The following is a 22,744-nucleotide window of genomic DNA, read 5'->3' on the forward strand; positions in this document are numbered from 1 at the left end:
TAGGACAATTGAATGAACTAGCAAGACAATCTGAATGAACTAGAATGACAATCAGAATGAACTAGCAAGACAATCATCCTCCTAGAGTGACTTTCGGTGAGACAATTGACAATGGCCTAGCATGACAATCGGTATGACAATCCTGATTGTCATGCTAGTTCATTTTCAATTGTCTTGCTGATTTAATGCTTGAATTTAATCCAATTAAACTTCTGAAAATTCCTAAAATTCCTAGAATTAATTCAGAATTAATTAATCAATTAATTCAATTAATAAATAAATTATTCTTCGCAGATATAATTTATTTTCTTAATTAAATTAGATGACTTAATTAATTAATAGAGAATTAATTCTAGTCTTGAGCAGCAACCATTCTTCTGCAAATCTTCTGAAAATCACTGAAAATTATGAATCAATTCCACCACTTCAACATTGACACTCGATGTACTGTCTGGTTCATGAGTGACTAACTTCCGTGACGTTTCTTCATGTCTTGACTTTGACACTTTGATTTTCTTCAGATTAAATCCTTGTAATTAATGATACTCCGACGAGATCTCTGTCACTTGATTAAATCCACGATCTTGATTTATATCACTGAGGCATGATCAACTTCTTGAACTTCTTCCAGTGAATTACCTCCTCAAGTCTGTAGATGAACCTTGTTTCTGAATCCTTTGACAGATATTACTTTGCGAGATCTCTCTGACGGTCGATCCACTATTTACTTATTACATTCTTATTTGAGTTGAGTTGAATCCTCGAATATACAAATAAGTCTATGACATATGACTTACAGAGATCCAAGATTTAATTCAAGATTTTGTAAAAGTTTTCAAGAATGTTTGGGAACAAGACTGAATATGAGTACAGCTTACCACCCACAGACGGACGACCAAAGTGAAAGAATGATCCAGACAATCGAGGACATGTTACGTGTTTGTGCTATTGATTTCAAAGGAAGTTGGGACGAGTATTTACCTCTGGTAGAATTTGCTTATAACAACAGTTATCACGCCAGTATTGGGATGCCACCCTATGAAGCCCTTTATGGACGTAAATGTAGATATCCAGTGTATTGGGAGGAAGTAGGAGAACGCAAGATACTTGGACCTGAATTAGTGCAGCAGATAAAAGAAGTTGTTGAAGTTATCCAGAAAAGATTGATAACAGCACAGGACCGTCAAAGGAAATATGTAGACCAGTCATGGAAAGATATGGAATTCGAAGAAGGAAGCTTGATATTACTGAAAGTATCACCGTGGAAGGGACTAACGAGATTTGGAAAGAAAGGAAAGCTGAGCCCAAGATATGTCGGACCTTTTAAGATTCTAAAGCGCGTTGGCAAAGTAGCTTACGAATTGGCGTTATCTCCGCACATGGAGCACATTCACAATGTTTTTCACGTATCGATGCTTAAGAAATATAATCCAGACTCCAGGCATGTAATTGAATATGAGCCAATAGAGCTTCAGGCAGATTTGTCATATGTAGAGAGTCCGATAGAGATTCTAGAGGAAATAGAGAAAGTATTGAGGAATAAAGTGGTAAAGCTAGTAAGAGTGTTATGGAGAAACCCAAAGGTTGAAGAGTCAACCTGGGAGTTAAAAAGTGATATGAGAAAAAAATACCCTCGTTTGTTTTCTTAGGAGATTCTGAGGACAGAATCCTTTTAAGGGGGGAAGGATGTAATATCCGGGATATATCGTGTAATTATTTTTGCTAATAAAATTATTATATATGTTCAGTATCTATTCTGTGAATTATTTGTTAAGTGTTAAATGTGTTGGATGTTTAAAAATATTATTAATTGAGTATTTTAATTTTTATATGTCCAAAATAAAATATAGATAATTGTCATATCTTCCTAATTATTTTTATGTTGATTTATGAATTAATAAGAATCATATGAAATTTATAAAATCTTTTTCCGGGTATTTAAAATCTATTTTATAAAAACGGGAACCAACCGACGTCATCCGTGGTTATGGTTTTGGAACCCGAAACTCTTCCGAGAACTCCTTCCTAACCAAATTGTAATATTCCGAGCATATTCCATGTTTCGACTTTTTCGATCCGGCGTACGGTTTGTCCTGCGCGGGTCCCGGCGCAACATTTTCGATACAATATTCGTCTCGGTAAATCAATAAAACTCGTATTTTTTATAAATGGGAGCTTTTTATTAAACTATCCCAATTATCACCTCGTAGTATGTGTAATCAGGCGCTGAGACCAAGACCGCAGTACAAATTGTACTGATTTGGATAATTATCCCGAAAACCGATACCGTTTGGATCAGTTTTTACACATAAATGTACCGTTTTATATCCGGAATAATGTAACGGGATACTAATTTTCCGTAATTATAAATAGACTTTTACCGTATTTTATTTCGTATCGAAAATCATTTGCAGTCAGTAATTATATAAATTTCCAGAGAAAATTCATATATTCATAAACCTTTCTGAGAATCAAACCAACAATCGGAGGTGTTACCGGAGTCCGTTTGAAAAGCTCGAGTACTCAAAACGAAGGTCTTGAGGTGTTCTATCAGATTCTGTGTTCCAAATCACTGCAGAAATCAAGGTTTATTTTCTGAAAAATTATTTATTTTCGAATTAATTTTATTAAAAGTATGAATTTTTGTTTGGATGATTGTTTGTATGATTTGATGCTTGCATGTTATAGAGCTTGTTTTCCTGATGATTTTCATATGTCAATACATCTGATTTGGAGTTCAATAACATGCTCAAAAATGGGTTTAATTCTCGAATTTTAAAATTAGGGTTTATAACCCGTATGAATGTTTTCAATTGTATAAATAAGTTCCTGGTAATGTGTAGATTAATTCTGGACAGTTTGGTGGCCTGAGGTGGCCGGAATCGTGTTCTCCGGCCACACTCCGGCGAGTCGACGGCGGGGGTTTGCAAAATTGCAAACAGGCCCCTGGACTTTTGGGGAAGAAACAGTTTAGTCCCCCAGGTTTCCAGAGTTTGCATATTTTGGAATTCTGTTTATAAATTATTTAAAAATCATATTTCCTATTTATTTTAATTATAAAAATTCGTTTTTAATTTCTGAAAATTCCAAAAAATTATTATTTTAATTCCAAAAATTATTTTTAATTTAAAAATAAATCTGAATTAATTAGTTAATTAATTTCAGTTAATTTTTAATTGATTAATTGGTCAATTAATTCAAAAATTAATTGATTAATTGATTTAATTAATTATTAATTGATTTTATTTAATTATTTAATTTAATTTAATTATTTAAAAATGATTTAAAAATTCCGAAAAATAGTTTCGAGCTTTAAAATATTATTTTAAATTTTTTAAGGCTCGATAATTATTATAAAATTGTTTTGAAGTCAGAATTGGCCAACCGAACCCTATTTACTACTTCAAAATTGATTCAACGATCTGTTTTAATTCCGAAAAATATTTTAAAAATCATTTTAAATATCCAAAAGCTTGTTTATAACCCGAGACTTCTTTATAAATGTTATATCATTTATTATATGATGTGTTATATGTTATATGTGACATGATTGGTTAACTGTCGGTCTATGTATTTGATGTTACTTGTTTATTGCGTAACTTTCAATCCGTTAATCGGATTTGGGTGAAACGAAGGGTAGATAGAAGTATGTGTCGAATAGAATTGTGCGAGTTGAGTATTGATAGATGCTTATGATATGTGAGCAGAAGAGGCAAGGCGTAGGAAAGGGAAACAGGTAGTCGAGGAGTAAGACAGTGGTGATTGAAAGTGAGTGCAGTATAGTAAGCCAGTACCGGGCAAGTGTTCTGAACTTTCTCGAGATGTTGTAGTGATTGATAATCTTATTTTATATTACAAGTGCTTTGAAGCACTGAACCCCAAACCCTGATTTCAGTTATTGATCTTGAGCCGTAAACCTTATTCTTTTTAAGCCATTGATTGTTGCATACCCAAATACGAACCTCAAATATACGATACTACTCCACAAATACATACAAACTAATTATCAAACACTGAACCAGATTGCTTACACACTCAAACCATTGTATCTTATGCTTTGAAAGGCCAAATCCTTGAAACCCTGAAAGGCAGCTACCTCAAGGAAAGGCAAGGGTAAAGCTCTCTTCACAAAGTCTGATACTGAGTCATTAAGTTCTGATAGTGATGATGACTCAGAATCTGAAAGCTTGCCTGAGACGGATGCTGATGAAGAGATGATGAAGCTGTGTGCTCTTATGGTGAAAGGAATCACAAAGATTGCATAGAGGAAGTTCAGGAAGGGAAAGAAGTTTTCCAGGAAAGGTGCAAGTTCTGATAAGAAGAATTTCAGAAAATCTGAGGGCAAAGGAGGAAAGCCTGACATAGGAGATTATACAAATGTCAAATGCTACAACTGTGGTGAGAAAGGCCACATATCTCCTGATTGCAAGAAAGTGAAGAGTGACAAAGGCAAGGCTCTTGTCATAAAGAACAAAAGCTGGACAGACACATCAGATTCTGAAAGTGAGGAGAATTATGCCTTGATGGCAAATGGTGATATGGCAAGTGCTGAAAGCAGTTCTGAAGCTGCAGGTACCTCAAACTACTCATGCCTTTCATACTGATGATATTAATGAGTTGAGAAGATATCTTAAAACCATGTTTATTAGCTATAGAGATCGAACTTTAACATGTGAAAGATTAACTTCTGAAAATCTTGCTTGCAAAAAAGAGGAATGATTATTTAGAAAAAGAGTTAGTCATGTTCCATCAAACTCAGAAAGATAGAGATGATGATTTCTATGTTAGGGATGAAGTGCTTAAAATGAATGAATCTCTAAAAGCTGAGTTAGAAAAGGAAAGAGAGATTATCAGGACTTGGACTAACTCTGGCAGAATAACTCAAAATTTGTTAAGTAGTGAAAACTGGAAAGAGGTCTTTGGTTATGAAGATGATAAGAATGATAAAGGAACTGTAGAAATTAATCCTATAGTTATTAATCAAAAATCTAAGTTAAAGCCTGTTAAGTTTGTAGTTGTAAAGTCTGATAATGAGAAATCAGAAGTTAAACAGGATTTAACTTCTGACAAACTAAAACAGGAAAAGACAATTGAAGTAAACGTAGGCTTAATGACAAAGAAGCAGCTTAAGCATAAGCTGAAAGATGTTAAGAATGCAAACAAGGTAAAATCACCTAGGAAAAATAGGAATGGAAAGGAAGGTGTGAATAAAAGCAATGATTATAAACCTGTTCCTGATGCTCCTAGAAAAATATGCCATAACTGGGGAAGTTCTAACCATCTGGCTTCTTTTTGCAGGAAGAATAAGAACATAAACTCCTTACCTTCAAAGTCAGGAGTTAAGAGTCAGTCTGTTAGATATAAGCCACAAAATCCTTATTTTCACTATGGTAGTTTATGGCATTCCATTTATACTTGTAAGGAATATCATAGTCTGTACTATGATTATTATCGAATAAAACCTTCTTTAAAGAAAGTTAGCATTGTTCCTTCTAGTGTAAGTTCTGATTCAAAGTCTGATAGTGTAAATTCTAATAAGAAAAATGTTATCATAAACTCTAATGCTAAATCCGCTGCAAATGTTAACAAACTTAATAAGGCCAAATGATCCAAGCAATTCTGGGTCCTTAAAACTAATCATTAGTGGTATTTGTGATTGCAGGGCAACAGGAAAAATATCCTAGTCCTGGACAGCGGATGTTCAGGACATATGACTGGAAATAAAGCCTTGCTATCAGACTTTGTGGAGAAGGCTGGCCCAAGTGTTTCTTTTGGAGATGGCAACATTGGAAAAACATTGGGATATGGCAATATCAATCTTGGGAATGTCATCATTAAAGAAGTAGCTCTGGTCTCAGGACTTAAACACAATCTGCTGAGTGTTAGTCAAATCTGTGACAGAGGTTATCATGTGGATTTCTTTGAAGAACACTGTGAAGTTATTAGTAAATCTACAGGCAAAGCTGTTCTAAAAGGATACAGGCATGGTAACATCTATGAAGCCAAGCTTTCAACAAGTACTGATGGTTCTGCAATCTGTCTGATGAGTAGAGCATCAATTGAAGAAAGCTGGAATTGGCACAAGAAACTCTCTCATTTAAATTTCAAAAATATAAATGAACTAGTCAAGAAAGATCTTGTGAGAGGACTGCCAAAGTCAGTATTTGCTCATGATGGCCTTTGTGATTCTTGTCAGAAGGCTAAACAAAGAAAATCCTCATTCAAGAGCAAGACTGAATCATCAATTCTTGAGCCTTATCACCTATTGCATGTTGATCTATTTGGTCCAGTAAATGTCATGTCTATTGCAAAGAAGAAATATGCTATGGTCATAGTGGATGAGTTCACCAGATACACATGGGTGTATTTCTTGCACACAAAAAGTGAAACTGCATCTATCTTGATTGATCATGTCAGGCAACTGGATAAATTGGACAAAGATTCTGTGAAGATAATAAGAAGTGATAATGGTACTGAGTTCAAGAATTTGATAATGGAAGAGTTCTGCAAAAACCATGGAATCAAGCAGAAATTTTCTGCTCCTGGAACTCCACAGCAAAATGGAGTTGTTGAAAATAAAGAATAGAACTCTCATTGAAGCTGCACGTATAATGCTTGATGAAGCAAAGCTTCCAACCTATTTCTGGGCTGAAGCTGTGCAGACTGCTTGTTTTACTCAGAATGCAACACTCATTAACAAGCATGGATAGACACCATATGAGATGCTGAAGAAAAAGAAGCCAAATCTGAAGTATTTTCATGTATTTGGATGCAAATGTTTTGTTCTTAAGACTCATCTTGAACAGCTATCCAAATTTGATCTAAAAGCTGATGAAGGACTGTTTGTTGGATATCCACTTTCCACAAAAGCCTTCAGAGTCTATAACTTGAGAACAAGAGTGGTCATGGAATCTATCAATGTCTCTTTTGATGATAAGAAGATTACTGGACTTGAAGATTTCAATGATCATGATCAGCTGAGATTTGAAAATGAAGACTTAAATTCTGATACTGAAAATCCTGATACTGCAAACTCTGATGGATTAAACTCTGATGTTATTGAAACTGTGGTGACTATGCCAAAGGAAGATGCACCTATGCAGGGGGAGCATACTCAAGATACAACCACATCTCAAGAAGCATCAGAACATACATCTGGCTCTTCAAGTTCTGATTCGTCAAGTTCTGATAAGCCAAGTTCTGATAATTCTGAAAACTTAAATTCTGAAGAATCCAACTCAGAGAGCATAGTTTCAGGGGGAGCATCAGAAAATATTGATGAAGATAGCATGGATCATGGGGGAGCATCCAGTTCTAGAGAAAACCTTCCATCTGCAAGGAAGTAGACTAAATCACATACACCTGACTTAATAATTGGAAATCCTGATGCAGGTGTCAGAACTAGAACAGCTACTTCAAGTGAATGTCTTTACAATTCTTTTCTTTCTCAGACTGAACCAAAGAAAGTGGAAGAAGCTTTTCAAGATGCTGATTGGGTACAAGCAATGCAGGAAGAGTTAAATGAATTTGAAAGAAATAAAGTCTGGACCCTAGTGCCAAGACCAAAGAACAGATATGTTGTTGGTACAAAGTGGGTATTCAGAAACAAAACTGATAGTGATGGCATAATTACAAAGAAAAGGGAAGGTTGGTTACAAAAGGATATTCTCAACAGGAGGGAATTGATTATGATGAAACATTTGCACCAGTTGCTAGATTGGAAGCCATAAGGATATTTTTGGCTTATGCTGCTCACAAAAAATTTACTGTCTTTCAAATGGATGTGAAAAGTGTTTTTCTCAATGAAGAATTGGAGGAGGAAGTATATGTTAAACAACCTCCAGGCTTTGTAGATCCCAAATATCCTAATCATGTCTACAGGCTTGATAAAGCACTTTATGGCCTTAAGCAAGCTCCAAGAGCATGGTATGAGACTTTAGCTCAGTTTCTTCTAGAAAGTGGATTTAACAGAGGAACTATAGACAAAACACTGTTCTACCTCAACCATGGAAAGGACTTACTTCTGGTTCAGATATATGTTGATGATATCATCTTTGGTTCTACAAATGACAGACTTTGCAAGAAGTTTGCCAAACTGATGCAGTCAAGATATCAAATGAGTATGATGGGGGAACTTAACTATTTTCTGGGCCTTCAAGTCAAGCGGAATGAAGAAGGCACTTTTATTTGTCAAACCAAGTACACCAGGAATTTGCTTAAGAAATTTGGAATGCAAGATTGTTCAAGTCCACTCCCATGGCCACTGCAACAAAACTGGATAAGGATACTGGTAAATCAGTAGATATTACTGATTACAGAGGTATGATTGGCTCTCTACTCTATCTAACTGCTAGTAGACCTGATATCATGTATGCTACCTGTCTTTGTGCAAGATTTCAAGCAGATCCAAGAGAACCTCACTTAACAGCTGTGAAAAGAATCTTCAAGTATCTTAAAGGAACAGCTGATATGGGATTGTGGTATCCCAGAGAATCAGATTTTAAACTAATAGGTTACTCAGATGCAGATTTTGCAGGTTGCAAAATTGACAGGAAAAACACAAGTGGAAGCTGCCAATTTCTTGGAGGCAGATTGGTTTCTTGGTTTAGCAAGAAACAAAAGTCAATTTCCACATCAACTGCAGAAGCAGAATACATTGTTGTAGGAAGCTGTTGTGCACAGATTCTTTGGATGAAGAATTAGTTACTGGATTATGGGTTAACATATTTTAAAATCCCTATTTACTGTGATAATCAAAGTGCTATTGCTATGACAGGTAATCCAGTTCAACACTCAATGACAAAGCACATCAGCATTAGGTACCACTTCATAAGGGGACATGTGGATGAAGGTACAGTGGAATTGCACTTTGTTCCAACAGATCAACAACTAGCAGATACCTTCACAAAACCACTGTGTGAAGCTACTTTTACAAGATTGGTAAATGAACTTGGAATGGTTTCAGGTTATTTCTCTAAATCTGCTTAGCTTTTGTTCTGATGCATCAGACTTTATGATCAGTATTTACAGAAATTACTCTCTTTGTGTATTCTGTGCTTAATTAAAAGTTGCTTAAGTACTGATTGTTGTCTGATGTAACTTTCTAAACTCTGATAGTGATATGACTGTTTATGTGACTATTCGATCCTATTAGGATAACTGTGCTAGATGCTGACCTAGTAGTCTTTAACATACTAGAGATCCCATGTTAGAAGTAATTATTTATGTGGAAATCTATTGACACAAGCAAATTCTGATATTGAGCTTAGTCACATTTAATTTGTCTATCTTAATACTTAGTCAAAAACTAGAATAATGTTTCTCATCTGTTAAGTTCTTATGTTAGTAAATCTGATGGATGTACTAAGTGCTAATAAACCTCACTTATCAAAAGAAAAAGTAAAAGAAAAGAGAATAAAAATCAGGTACTCCTTTGAGATCTAGAGTAAAAATGTGGAAGGGACGACCCAAGTGCATTGCTGGTATTAAGTAATATGCATCAGAAAAGGAAATAATTATTTTTCTTGGTGACTTTTCACACTCTTTGATTACTGGAGAAATACTCTGATAATAGCATAAATTCTAATAAGCAGTCGTGACTCACTTACACTGAGAAGCCACTGTAAAATGAAATTTTAAAAGATGCATAAAATAAGCACAAAACAGTTGAGGTGGACTTGTGCATGAACTCAATCAAAAGTAAACTTCAGAATAATGACAGATATTTAGTAAAGTTCTTAGTTATGCCTTATTTCTAAGATGTACTAAAGTGAATCAGACTTTACTCCTTGTCTAATATTTTGCTTAATGCACACACTTACACTCCATATGAATGATGAAAATTACTGTGACGTTCAATGTTGTTTTAGATGAACAGTTTATGTGTCAGATTGCATAAATTCTAAGGACAAGTTCTGATGGAAGTTCTGATAAATAAGTTCTGAAGAACCAAAATTAGAATTTGTGTGAAGAATCACAGAGATAGGCATTCATTTTTCGAGTTAAGAAATCATGTTCTGATGACTGTTAAGTTCTGATATAAGTCTAAGTGCTGATATTAAATTCTGATCCTCTATTTGACTTATTTGTGGTTAAAATCTGAAATAGTCTTATTTTAAATCAGAATATGTACGGGTGAGATATTAGTAGTCAATACAATTAGGGTTAGTGGAACAAGTACATGCACAGTAATATTTACTTGTTTCTTGTGCGCATTAAACCCTGTTTTACACTTCCAATTACTGTTTTTCTTCTTCCCAGTCTAGGGAGACGAGGTAGAATTATTTCTACCTGTCAGCATTAAATTTCCTTGCGTCTCCTGACATTCTATTGCCTATATAAACCATCACCTCACATCAGCCTACACATCCTTTCTTTTTCTCACATACTCACTCTATTTTCCTTCATACCAATACAATCATGGTTAACTACAATATGTTTTTAAACTATGAGACCTTCAACATGGAGTCGAGCTGTGAGGACTGGCAGCAGGAATGGCACGTAACTGTCATTCCTGATAAGATTTGGGACTCGGTTCCTCAGGAGGTTCTCACACACCTCCTGTTCTTTTATATGGACTACAATCGCCATCTGGAGCGATTGGAAGAAGAAAGGTTGGAAGCTCTCCGCCAACAAGAGCGAATCATTCGACTCGCTATTCTTTTTGTAGAGAGTCGGAAGAAGAAATAATTTGTTTTCTTCTTCCTGTTTTTCTTCATCGTTAGATTTGTTCGGCTTCTTAGCCAAGGACAAAAGCTGTTGATGATAGGTTTCGTAGCTTAGGACAGTCTTGTAATGTTCTGATGTAATTTTCAATTTCATGAATGTATTCTCTTAATATATTAATGGAATTTTATATTTTTACAAGATTTTGTCTCTGAGATGTTTTGCAATTCTACTGCATTGTTAAATCCTGATATATCCATATTCTGATGACCATTTTAATTATTGATTTAAATTAAGTTCTGATTTTAAAATATCAGTATTTGTTTAATTGATTTATTTTTTTTGGTCATTCTCACACTTGAATTTTTTTACAGAATATTGGTTTTACAGTGAAAATGATTAAATAAGTGGGAACAGTTTAAATTTTGAATTAAAACTGACTTACCTCAATTAATGGGATTACTTGGTAAGTGAAACGGTTTTTCCTTGAAAAACTGCATGTGATAAGTAATGATTACTGTTTTCCCGTGCCCATTAACTATTCATTATTGCTGCATGTCTGACAGGTGTCCAACGGTTATTTTTTTTAACCAAGTATAAGTAAGAGAGAGAGAAGATTATACAATCTTTTATTTACTTTTACACTTTATCTCTCTTTCTTTGCTTTTACTCTCTCTCATATCCTGACGTTGGTTTTTCATACAGACATTTTATCAAACACCTTACAGGCAATCTTAATTATCAATTTTTCTCATGGCACCTAAGAATTTGATCATCGATGGAGCCAAGTTCGTTCCCAACAACTATGCTGTAATTCTAAATCATGATGAAGCTCCGTCTGAGTTGCATTTTGTGCAAGATCTTCTTACACACAGTGAAATTGGGTATGCATTAACCCAGCCTTCAGTCTTTTCAAGCCAACAAGTTCTGACGTTTTGGCGGACTTGGCATTTTGATAATGGTGGTGCAACTGGTACTCCCAGCATTGTTTTTGAAGTCAATGATGATGAGCATGTGGTAACTCCTGGAACAGTTCGCAAGGCTTTACATTTACCAGAAGGCTGTATTTTCTCAACACCGGAGGAATCAGCTCTACAGCAACTCATGGCCAATTTGGGGTATGAGCAGAGTTTGGCTAAGCTTGGACAGTTGAAACGAGCACATATCAGAAAGGAATAGAGCTTTTTCTTCGACTGCATCACTAAAGCCTTCGGGAATAAGTGTTCCAAATTTGATGACATTCCAATAATGAGTCAGCACATCGGGTATGCTATTATTAACCAAACTCATTTTGATTTTGCAAGTGTTGTGCTAGGTTTTATAGAAGATAGGATGACAAAGGATAGGAATGTTGTCTACTTTGTTAGATTCTGTCAGCTTATATATAATTTTTGTTGTGCTGATGAACCCCAACCTACCACTGACTTATTTCCACCCTTTAAACTTGCAAAACGGGCTTTTAATGACTTGGTAAATGCTGACCTTAAGAAAACGGTGGTTAGACCTTTACAGATTCCTCAGTCTGTAAAACAGATCCTGGTAAATGCTGATCCTCAAACCTATGGATCTGTTTATCCTGATGTTCAACCTACCACCACATCCCAAACACCACACCAACCATCAGAACATACCACACATACATCTATAGCTCAACCCTCTCTCAGAACATATCTCAAAACATATCTCACACCTTCACAGACAGCTCAACCTTCATCCTCAACACCTACTGTGAAGCCTTCATCTTCCAAGCCCAAGAGGAGAAAGACTGTTCCTCAGACACCACAGAAGAGAAGGAGGATTGTTCTGAGAGATGAGTCTGATAGTGAGGAACAGGTTTCTGCATCAGAACCTGTTGTTAAAGAAGCTGAGAAGGTCCCTTCTTAAAAGGATTCTGGAATTGGGGGATCTAAGCTTCTCAAAAGGCTTGGAAAAATGACTTCTGCTGAACCTCCCAAGGAATCCCCACCTTCAAAGAGATACAAGAAACAGAGAGCTAAAAGGCCAGCTTCAGATGATGAGGAAGCAGCAGCTAAGGAAGGAGATCAGGAATCTCTGATCTCAAAAGAACCAGAATTTGCTGAAGCTACTGCATCTCCCTCTCCATTATCCCCAACTCAGGAAGCTGCTACAGACAAGGCAAACACACCATCTGTGTCTCCTGTACATGAAATTGTATCTCCTGTAGACCCATGCACAAGTGCTGAAATTGATATTCACAACCTGGTTGTGCCTGAGGTTCTCTACTTAAAAGCTCCAACAGTAATTAATCCATCAACGACACCTTTTATTGATGCTACTCAAACTCCAGAATTGTCTACAACACCTTCTCTGCATCTAGATGTTGATGATCAGAATATAGGTGAGCATCAGGATATGGCTGTTGATCAGAACTTGGAAACAGATCAGCACTTAGAGGATGATGCTGAAGCCTCAATTGCTTCTCATACTGTTATTTTATCAGAAGATGTTGATTCTGTCAGTTCTGATGCTTCAAATGCTGATACTACTGGTGATGCTGCTATTAATGCAGATGCTGATGAAGCTGGTCCTTCAGGACATGCACCTCCACAAAATGTTCACAAATCTAAACTAGTTGAGAAGTTTGTGACAAGAGCAGCACCAGTACCTTGGAGTGAAAATCCTAGAGGACAGGAGTGGACTAAGGAATGGAACTCAGTTACCTTTGTTCCATCTGACAAGATTCTTGCTGAGCACTTGGCAAAAGCTGATGAAATGTTAATTAATGATAATTTCAAGACACAGCTTCGAGTCACTGCATTGAGTACTAGACATCTGCAAGATCTCCATTCAACAACTCATGCAGAGTTACATAAAATTCAGGAAGAATTGCTCAAGCAAGAAACGGTTAAAAAAATTGAAAAGAAAAAATTCTTCCAACCTACCTTTGACAGAGTTGCTTACATTGAGAAGACCCAAGAGAAGCAACAGTCTCGGATTGATGATATTTTGAAAAATCAAGCTTTTCAGCAATCTCAACTCGATGAAATCCAAGCTTCAGTGGAATTGCTTGTCTCTCTTCTATTACTTGCTGATGCCAAAAAGGGGGAGAAAGTAATTAAGTCCAAATGCAAAACTGATCAGACACTGAAGGGGAAGGATGATGAAAAAGATGACCAGGGAAACTCTGGAATGAGTGGAGGTTATGGTCAAGGTAGAAGTTTCTCATCAAGAAGAACTGAAATTACAAGTCACAGGACAAGTTCTGATGCTGGAAAAAGAATTACTTCTGCTACTGGTAAAAGGATAAGTTCTGATGAATTTTTGGATCTTGATGAAGAATTATCAAGACAGTTATTTCTTAAGGAGAATCCAGGAATGGACTTTGAGAGTCTGATGGAAGAAGAAGCTAGACTTAAGTCAGAAAAAGTCAAATCTAAATCTGAAGCTTCTGTTGGTAAAAAGAAACTTCCAAAGGTCAAAGGCATTGTGATAAAAGAAAGAATAAATCCTGAAGCAACCAAGGCTAAATCACAATTGCAGATAGATCCAAGGTCCAAGGGCAAAGAGAAAGTTGGTGAATATATCAAGGTTTATGTGCCTCCTGTAGATGAAGAAATTACTGTTGAAGATGTTGATCTTGCTCTGACTTCAAGAAAATTTTCTAAGACAACCTCTGACATTGCTCAAGTTGTTCAGAGACAAGATATGGTTAGTTCTGATATCTCAAAGAAGCAAGTAACCTCTGACATAGCTCAAGTTAACTTGATATCAGAAGATAAATCAAAGGAAACCTCTGACATTGCTCATGTTAAACCTTCAAAGATACTCTTACCAGGATTCACCAAAGCCAAACAAACTCAACCTTTGAAGACTGCTGTAAGTAGTTTTGAAGTAAGAGTGGTTACTGGAAAGGAAGCAAGAGATAAATCTGGATTGGGTAGTGCTGATGAAAGAAGAATACATAACACAACCAATGATCCAACTTCCTTAAGTGAACCAGGTATTGGAGCAACTCCTGAAAGATTGAATCAACTAGAATATGTACAGATGGTTTACCATACCTACTTGAAAGAACACATCTTGTTGTACTTCATGACAGATGGTAGGGTTTATCATATAAGGGAAAATACCATTCCACTGAAGTATTTTGAAGAATTGGAACATGTATTATTCTTACTTCAAGTGAATGACAAAATAACAGAAAGTGCTGCAAATTATTTGAAGAGTCAAATTCAGAGACTGGAAAAGGCTTTATTCTGCTAAGTCTGACATCACATATCTTCCAAAGTACAGAGATCACAAGGGTGATATTGTTGAGATGAAGCCTAACTCTGCTAATATTATAACTACCTTTCTGGGTTACAAGGCTGTGGAATTCAATCTTGAGTCTGACAAGGCGTATTCGATCAGACTGGATCAGGACATAAAGAAAGCTAAAATTAATGATCTCAGGGCTGTAATCTTTTAAATTGGTGAAGATTCTGCAGAACTTAAAGATGCTAAAAGGAGGATGATTGATGAACTCAGATATGCTGAGAGATATTTGTTAAAGAATTATCTCAGGCCATCTCCTGACATCAGAGAGATCAGAAAGTGAAGCCAAGTCAAGATCTACAACTGCTTAAATTCTGATATGTATACAGACTGAAGTTGTTATCAGAAGTTAAAGTTGGTAAAGCTTTAAGGACTGTAAGTTGTAGTTATCTAGTCAAATTGTCATGCATTTGTACTTAATGTTTTTGACATCATCAAATATTAAACTTGTATATTATGCTAATTTACAAGTTGGGGGAGATTGTTAGATATATTTGATAATGTCATGACTAATATGATTTATATTTAGTTTTCAGATCTTACTTAAACAGGACAAATCAGTACTTAACTAAAATCATCACTTATACTGAAGTCAGAACTTAAGTCATTAGTACTTAAGGTTCAGGAGATATTTATCAGAAGATAATATCAGGACTTAAAGGAAACGTTCAGATAAGGAAGGCGGCTGATTGAAAGGAAAAGAAGATCAAGACAAACGTAAGAAGAGATATGCATGAAGAAAGAATTCTATGAAGAATAGAATACTTGGAAGAAAAGATATCTGATTGATATATTTTAGGAGGCAGAATTATATTCCATATCAATTAGCGATTATCTTGTAACTGTGTAGTATATAAACACAGACATGGGGTTTACACTATAAGTATTATCATTATCGAGAAGATTATTCATTGTAACCCTAGCAGCTCTCGTGATATTTGTTCATCACTGAGAGAGGACAGTTCTATACTGTAACAGAGTTTATTGTTTTGAATAAAGTTTGTTTTCTGTTACTTGAGTTATATTTGCAACCTCAACTCAAAATGTTTTACAACTTCAACTCAAAATGTTTTACAATGGATGGGGTACATGAATATATTTGCAACCTCAACTCAAAATGGATGGGGTACATGAATATATTTGCAACCTCAACTCAAAATGTTTTACAATCTAAACACAAAAGGAAAATATATTTGTGACATTTCATGCACCATCTCATATATACTCTCTTCTTTTGGTAATTTGTTGAGGTCAAACAGGTGCATGTTCAAATTCATTGGCGGTTTATGCTCTTTTTGTGTATCCTTGAAAGTATTCATAAACCTTTACTTTTGATTATTATCATCCTGTAGTAAAAAAGAACACACACTAGGTATGTATATAAATGACATTATTATACTTCTTCACAAATAATGTTACCTCTAGAATTTTTCTTTAATTTTAATGGACATTCATTCTCTTCTCCATCACGGTTATTCCTCCTTGCACTCATGGAGTTTTAATAAATAAAAATGTATGTATATGTATGTATAGTAATGCTCCTCTACTATAGTCCTATATAAAAACTACAAGTTATTGATAGGAATAAATCAACCAGAACTTTTCACTTTTTAGGTTTATTGAAAATAGTTTAAGCAGTAAATAAGAGCAATAATGATAAAATATTATACATTTGTCCTTGAAAAGAGAGAACAACATATATTTATAAACAAGAACGAAAACCTAAAACATCATATAAAAAAACAGTGGGAGTAAATTCTGACTCACTATGAATTTTCTACGAATTTACAAAAATGCTGATTTTTGTGAAAAAAAACCCTACGAATTTTAACAATAAAAATGGGAAAGACAAATATGATGTATTCATAATGATATAAAACCCTGTTTTTTAACCTACAAGAAATCTATATTAAAGTTTGATCCAAATTTTAGGCCGATTAGTATAATTCAATTTTAAATTATAGTCCTTATCTAATTTTATTCCTTTTTATTCTATTATTAATCTAATTTTAAAAATTACAGGATATTACACGCAACACTTAATTGCCACTTATTCGACATCTTAACCGTCCAAAATATAACATTAAAAAGATATGTTTACCATCGGACACCGGATTATGCCAAACACTATTACACCTTAATCAGAATCTGTCAGGATCAACTGTCTTCCCCAAACCAACTCACTTCTTCTCTAATAATATCATAACTCAGACCAAGGTGGTCCGGCTCTACAATGTCATTATATATTTGATCCAAACAATTTTCCGACCTTTAAACAATGTTACACCTTCTAAACAATGTTACACATTCTGATTTCGTTAAATAACTCATAAAAATATTTATCTCACATTGCTTTAATGTCCTCATCAAACAATAAAATATGATCACCCTTATATTTAATATAGCGAAATGAACTAAAATTTTGTTGTATGCGGGATTTTACAAGTTTTTAAAAAAATTTATTCACCACGTATTTGAAGTTGAGACGTCTGTATCTATCCTTATACGTTTTAACTTTAACTTTCGTATATGTAGAAAACTTTGGATATTTTTTTATATAAATATTTCTTTATTTCAGGTCTTCTCTGTCCCTTTCATACGACATTAGCTCTCTAAAACATTACTTCTTTTATGAGTTTGTTTTTAATTTTTCATTTATGATCGATAATATTTAAAGGAAAATATTAAATTTAAAGTCTTTTTTAATTATCAAAGCAAATATATTATGAAAAACTATAATACCCTCGAATTAATGTTTTCTAAGGTTGTTGATATGTATTCGGGCAGTATAATTTTTTTACATGTTATTTTCTTTGACACTTTTTCCGGCTCTCAGATATAATATTTTCCTATTTAAAGGGTGGTGGTGCTAAATGCAGTAAAAAATTGTTCCGCGCAGTAATCAGTAATTACTACTATGTCCCTCACCTCTAACTCTGCCAACATTAAATATCAACCTTGTAATCTTGCAAACATTAAATACGCCGGTAATCGGGACACATGTTTTGCTTTTTTTAAGATTTACTACTAATCTTATAATCTTTTATTAACCAAAACTAATCAAATTGCACTAATTTGTAAACTGAAATTGTCTTATTGACTAATATTTTTGATAAAATAATAATTTAATGTAATACAATTATTTGAAAAAAAAATATAAAAATACTATTATTGAAATAAAAATTATTTATACTTGATTCAAATAATAATAATTATTGTAAAATAAAAAGTGAGCATATAAAAGTAAGGTCACAAAATTTAGTAAACTATATTTGTAATCGGAATAAAATAATAGAAAATTTCCTTATAGAAAGTAAAAATATATACTTAAAAGAGGAAGGAGGTAAAAAAGATTAAACTATCTTGAGTAGATAAAAACAAAACATTTTTTTATATGAGTTTTGACTTTTGCACGTATTTTAATATTTTTTGTAAATAAAATAGATAATATATAAATAATTTAATTTATAAAATATTATTTAAAAATTATATTTTTAACTAATCACTTGAAGTATATTAAGATATTAATATATGTCAAAAGTGAAAATGTCTTATAAAAAATATAATCAAAAAAGTACTAGGGGGATGTGTATATAAAATTGGGAATTGATAATCTATTCATGACCACGTATGTATTTAATGTATTACTCATTTTTCAACTTTACAGTTTGCACCGAAAAAATGAGGGATATAATAGTAATTACAAATTATAATATGGAGAAATTTTTTATGCATTTAGTAATGATGTATTTAAATTGTGTAATTCTATCGTTAAAGTTGTTGAAGAGGAAGGACTTTAGTTTTCTTCCAACCAAAAAAGAAAAATTCCCACAGAAAATGTTCCATATGCTGCGCTGAAACAGTATATACATTCAAGCGGACCCAGAGACACAAATCAAGCAAGCTAACTAACAAATTTTCAATTCAATTTAATTCATCTCTTAAATTACACAACACTAATCCAAAACACACATTTTCCATGGCAGAATGGTGCAATCTTCCTCGAGAACTCCTAGACCTCATATCCAAACACCTCGATTCCTCCATTGATCTCCTCCGTTTCCGATCCGTTTGCACATCTTGGCGCTCATCTCTCCATCCCCACAATCCATCACCTCCTTCACGTTTCCCAATTCTCCCCAACAATGGCATCTCTGAAACTACATGGGGTTTTTATCTTTTTAAAAGATCCATCTTTTTCATTCAATTACCACCAACCCTTTTCAATTCTCAGCAATTCCCTTCATGGGTCATCAAGATTGATCAAGATAATCCCCAAAAATGTCATCTTTTCAACCCCCTTTCGCGCGATGAGTATAAGCCTCTTCCGTTTGATTTTCCTAGAGTTCTTGATTTTCTGGGGTTGAGGGTTTGTGAATTGGGGAAGGAATTCACTTTGCAGTATATTAATTATCGTCCTTTCGCGACTTCAATTGGGGATGCTGGTAGTCTTTATTCGGAAAAGGTTGCGTTTTGTGATGTGGGGTGTGGTGGAGGTTATGTAATTTTGACTATTCATGTTAGTGGTAGATTGGCATTGTTGAAATCGGGTGATTTGAAATGGACTGTTGTTGAGGATATGCCGTCGCCTTATGATGATGTTATTTTTTATAAGGGGTGTTTTTATGCTGTGGATAGTACGGGAAGGAGTGTGATTGTGGATGTTGGGAGTGAGCGTGTGACGGTTAAGTTTGTTGCTGATTCGGTGTTTGGAGGGGATACGAAAATGTTGGTGGATGGATGTGGGGAATTGTTTATGGTTGATAAGTTTTTGAGTGTGGGGGCGGAGGATGATGAGGGGATTGATGGGGATGAGGAGTTTGATTGTTATATGAGTGAAAGGACTGTGAGGTTTGAGGTGTTTAAGTTGGATAAGAGTGGGGAGAAGTGGATTAAGGTTGAGAATTTAGGGGATAGAATTATCTTTTTGGGTGATAATTGTGCTTTCTCGGGTTTAGCTTCTGATTTTGTAGGATGCAAAGGGAACTGCATTTTGTTTACTAACTCAAATAAGGTGGAAGATGGTGTCTTGAAGAGTCGAGGAATTAGTGTTTTCGATTTGGAGAGTGGGAATATTGGTCCTCTAGGAAACTATCCTGGTTTATCTGAACTATTTTGGCCACCTCCTGCTTGGATTTCTTCTTCACCTCCGAATCCGGTGGAGGTAAGTATAATTTCCGCCAGCTTAGATGCCATTTTTTTAAGTTGAAGTAGTTGATTTCTGGTTAATTTGGTTGTTTTGTACTGTGTTGATTAATTCAAACTAATATGCAACGTGGATGTTAGCATGTTGTTTAATGTTGATATATGTATTATTTGATTACCCTTTTAGGTCAAAAATGCGATGTAAGTTGACGTATGGCTTTTTATTTATAAATGTAATACAATTTTGATCATTTGTCATTGTCTAATTAGTTAGATGTATGTAACTTTTTTTTGCATCGGCTATATTATCCAAGGACCTAATGTCAACATTGATAATTTTTGTTTTCCCTTTTGTAATTTGTATATAAAATATCTTGTGATGTCTGCAATTATTTTTTTCTGAGCTCAAAATCTTTGATATAGATCCTAACGTCTTGATGGTGAACTGCGATGTGTGTCGACTGATATGAAATTAAATAAATTGAGCAAGTTGAAAAGAAAATTATCAGTGATTTCCTTTACTGAGGTACTATGATACTGTACTTTTTTTGTCAATGTCAAGTGAGAACTTAGATACCTTTGACCACACTAGCTTATAAATGCATAACCAATTCTGAAGTGATGGTATGGCTATATGGTTTCTTAAATCTGGAATGCTATATGGTATTGGCTTTGGGGGCGGCTAGATTAACATTTGATTATGTTATGTCTTTTTTCTTCTAGACATGATCTTAATTAAGCTATTACTATTAATTATTTCAAGTATATAAACTCTGAGCACTTTCAGATTTGTGTATAGTAGCAGCGATAGCTTGATATGTGTAATGACTTTCATTTTGAGGTAAAAAATGATAATTGAGTGGTTTAGCTAGTTTTAAGAATTTATAAAGACCAGTAATATGATCTAAAGGAAATACATATAGAGACTGTGTTATATGAAAACTCGTTCTTATGGAAACTCATTTATCTTCTCCCCTTTATATCTATATGTATATACAAAGTATTATATTTGCATAATGAAAGTATGGGATTCAGCATGTTTACATATAAAATGGTGTCCCATAATTATTAAATTTTATGCATACATGAATGTACATGTACATGCATCTTAATTACTGTAGCCATCCCTCGGCTTTTTAGCCTTGCACCAGTAAAAATCAACGTTTGTCGATTCTATTTCTGGATAATAAATTTGTTTTCAGTTGCAAGCTTAACATGTGCATTAGTATTTCAGCGTGTGATTTAAGATAACTAGCAACCCCCTTCCTCTTCCTTAGATGAGATATGTAATTGGTTCTATTTAATATTGTTGTGATGAATTATATGATTGATTGGATTGTTATTCTTGCAGGCTGGATTGGATCATCTAAGAATATAATGCAAACTTCCTTACAAGCAAGCAAGAAATTCTTCTCTGCTGGATGGATGCCATGCTCATGATGATTGTGTACATACACTTTAATTTTATGCCAAGGACACTATGCTTTTTCATTTGATAAAGTAGAGTTCTAAAGTGTAACTCTGTATTTGCCCTTGTGCATCATAAATGTATCGAGCTACTTTAGTAATTAAATCATGTTATTATTACGCGGATAATCGGAATGTTATCTGTTTTGGAATTGATAAATTCATTACAAATTCAAATTATTCTTAGATAATATGTTATCTTTGAGGGGGGTGGGGGGGGGTAATCAAGGGGTTCAGTATTATTATGTTGGTGAGGTTGGTCTGGAAGGTGACCAGCAGCTATAATAGTTGAGCAGAATGGCAAGACGAGGAGAAGAGTCTTCTAAGCTATATTTGGCGGGCATCGTTTATGCCCTCACATTTTTGCAATAGCAATTGAATATCAGTTGAAAGGTTGGAGTATCTATGTGTATGTAACTATATATGTGTGTCTGCTTGTAATTAGTTTTTCACTTGCTATTGTTTATGTACTTTTTTAGATTTTCTCTAGTTGAAAAGCAAATTTATTGTGGTATTTAATTACTTTGATCTATATTTTGAATGTATATAATTAGTTGCAGTTATGTAATTTTTGTAGTTGGAATTGAATAGTATTCAAAATTTGCCGACTTGGTATATCATCTCCTCGTGTTTGGAAAGGAGAAGATAGAGGCAGTGTGGGCAGTAGCGCAATATTTAATGGCATGGGTTCCAGGTTACTGAATTAATGAGTATACTGTGTGACATACATTAGTTTGTTAAAGAATTTTCTATCAGAATTTCTCGGCTTTCTTCGTGCAGCTTCTGCCAAGTGTACAGGGGTGGACGCTGTTCGGATCGGATTGGTTTTGGGGTAAAAGTCGAACCAAACCGCGAAGAGCGGTTTTAAAAAATTGTCATCCGCAACCGCAAAATGCGGTTGCGGTTAACCGCGTCATTTGCGGTTGCGAATTTGCGGTTATTGCGGATCGGTTTGCGGTTCAACCACTTATTAAATAATTAACAATTTGCAAAAAAATAAATTTGGAATATTAATAAATTGAAGTTTAAGTTACGTGATAAATTATATTCAAAAATAAAATATAAACTAATGTTCCGTGTGGAGTAAGAATATTAAAAACATAAAAAAATGTGGCAAACAGATATCTCTGTACAGCGCAGGCACAAGCACTCTGAATCAACAATATCTTTCTTCACTTATTACTACAAGCTT

General features: G+C 34.4%; 1 protein-coding gene across 1 annotated transcript; it reads left to right on the top strand.

Annotated features, from left to right (window-relative positions):
* The first annotated feature begins 18,729 nt into the window (after positions 1-18,729).
* LOC141667791 (F-box protein SKIP23) lies at positions 18,730-21,687 on the top strand. The gene is made up of 2 exons (XM_074474410.1): positions 18,730-20,104; positions 21,437-21,687. Exons 1-2 carry the CDS (start codon positions 18,920-18,922, stop codon positions 21,461-21,463), a joined length of 1,212 nt encoding a protein of 403 aa, XP_074330511.1. The 5' UTR covers positions 18,730-18,919; the 3' UTR covers positions 21,464-21,687.
* The last annotated feature ends 1,057 nt before the right edge of the window (positions 21,688-22,744 follow it).

This window comes from Apium graveolens, chromosome 6 (assembly GCF_009905375.1).
Source record: "Apium graveolens cultivar Ventura chromosome 6, ASM990537v1, whole genome shotgun sequence".
Lineage (NCBI taxonomy): Eukaryota > Viridiplantae > Streptophyta > Magnoliopsida > Apiales > Apiaceae > Apium > Apium graveolens.

Excerpts from the sequence above, each read along its gene's own strand:
- LOC141667791 (XM_074474410.1), top strand. The coding sequence starts at position 18,920 with ATGGCAGAATGGTGCAATCTTCCTCGAGAACTCCTAGACCTCATATCC. Across the intron at positions 20,105-21,436 it reads CACCTCCGAATCCGGTGGAG|GCTGGATTGGATCATCTAAG; the intron begins GTAAGTATAATT and ends TTATTCTTGCAG.